We start from the raw sequence: 1,596 nt of genomic DNA on the forward strand, positions 1-1,596 counted from the left end.
AACATTTGCCATGTTCACAATGACATTCTGTCAAATGAAAGCCAAAGGTTTGTTGAAAAATGCTTCAACAGAATGCCTACAGAAAGACAGTAGAATAGCAAATTGCACATTGATGTTACCAGACTTGCAGTCTTTTCCATATCGCCCAGGTTCACACATCTCGCAGGCCGTTCCGTGGAAGCCCTCATTACAGAGACACTCCCCACTGCCAAACAGCCCATCCTTGCATTGACCATTGTTGGAGCACCAGTTATCCACAGTCCCAGGACATTTGGAGCAATCATGCCCAAAGTATCCTGGACAGCAAGAATGGTCCTAGGAATAAATTTACTGTGAGATTTGAATCTGAATCAGCTCAGAATCTGGATTTGTAAACTGAAGTGTAAACCCAATACCAAAACACAACACTCTGGCCCGAAATACATAAATGCAGGCATTTCTAGCTGCAAAATTTCATGCTTTGTAATGTTCAGAGCGCAAGAACGGCTTGCATTCTCACTGTTGCCACAAGTGGGAACTGGGGATTGGAGAATGGTACAAACTCTTCTTCTATACTTAGTTTTCTCTTTCAGATCAATGACTGTCAAGATGGAGCAACAGTTTGAAGGATGTCTTGAGGAGCAAGTTAGTTAAATTATCAACATGTTTATAGTTACCTGAATAATAACAAATGGTTTAACAAGAATTCATTAGATTTGTTTTGAAGGTGTGGATAGAGCAATGTCAGTTTGAAATCAAGAAAGAATATAAGGAATTTAATGAATACAACCGGATCCAACTATGGAATTTTCATTTCCCAACCGTAGTAAAAATGTCCAAATCTTTGAAGATAGAAAATGAAGTACCTTAGTTGTTCTCAAACATTCCATGTGACAGCCCGGCACACTCACTCTCTTTTTTCCAACTCTTGTCCTGTATTTGCAATTTGACTTCATATTTTGAGGGAACTTTGGTTGTAGCTGAAGAAACGAGGAGAAGGATGCATCATAAAATTCCTTTCACATAAATGCTAAACTAAAACATCAAAGGACTATATCATCTTACAGGTTTGGCATTATAAAGGCATTTTGGTTCAGCGTTACAATCTCCACAGCGACCCTGCAAAGACAGCAAACGTTCCTTAACATTGTCTGTTGCGTCACTTCAAGATTCACCTTGAAAAATTCAACGGAAACTTACAGAAATTTTTAAAATCACATCTTTACTGCAGTGGTTCTTGTGGAGGTCTAAGACACGTGGGATCCTGAACACTGTGCCATGCCTCGTCTCAATGAAGCTTCCATTTATGGGAACGTCATTGGCCATTGTCTGTAGTTTAGGACTAGTTAGTCACGACTAATTTCATCTAAGTGTTGTACAGAATACGAGTTATTGTTGGTTGTGCAATACCTGATTATCAGTGTCCACAAAAAACATGATCTGAGAGCCATTTCCCAAAAACGTATTTTTAAAAAGTCCATTGCCCAAGTGTTCAGGAAAGAGTTGCTCGCCTAGAATTACGTGATATTTTACGATGTCTTGGCTCTGTTGAAAAGAGACACTTTCATCAACGAATTTTATGAGTGAGACATGTCTAGCATCATTTCAAAAAGTTCC

The 1,596-nt window shown here is 39.0% G+C and overlaps 1 protein-coding gene across 1 annotated transcript in view; it reads right to left on the bottom strand.

Moving 5' to 3' along the window:
- LOC107575809 (stabilin-2-like) overlaps positions 1 to 1,596 on the bottom strand; it is a 12,873-nt gene that overhangs the window by 3,846 nt on the left and 7,431 nt on the right. The window contains exons 5-9 of the mRNA XM_016262140.1: positions 1,390 to 1,524; positions 1,180 to 1,308; positions 1,045 to 1,098; positions 846 to 959; positions 120 to 315 (exon numbers count right to left, since the gene is read on the bottom strand). Of these exons, the coding sequence (XP_016117626.1) occupies positions 120 to 315; positions 846 to 959; positions 1,045 to 1,098; positions 1,180 to 1,308; positions 1,390 to 1,524 (628 nt within the window). The remainder of the gene's footprint in view (positions 1 to 119; positions 316 to 845; positions 960 to 1,044; positions 1,099 to 1,179; positions 1,309 to 1,389; positions 1,525 to 1,596) is intronic.

This window comes from Sinocyclocheilus grahami, unplaced genomic scaffold (genome assembly GCF_001515645.1).
Source record: "Sinocyclocheilus grahami isolate Dianchi unplaced genomic scaffold, SAMN03320097.WGS_v1.1 scaffold2915.1, whole genome shotgun sequence".
Lineage (NCBI taxonomy): Eukaryota > Metazoa > Chordata > Actinopteri > Cypriniformes > Cyprinidae > Sinocyclocheilus > Sinocyclocheilus grahami.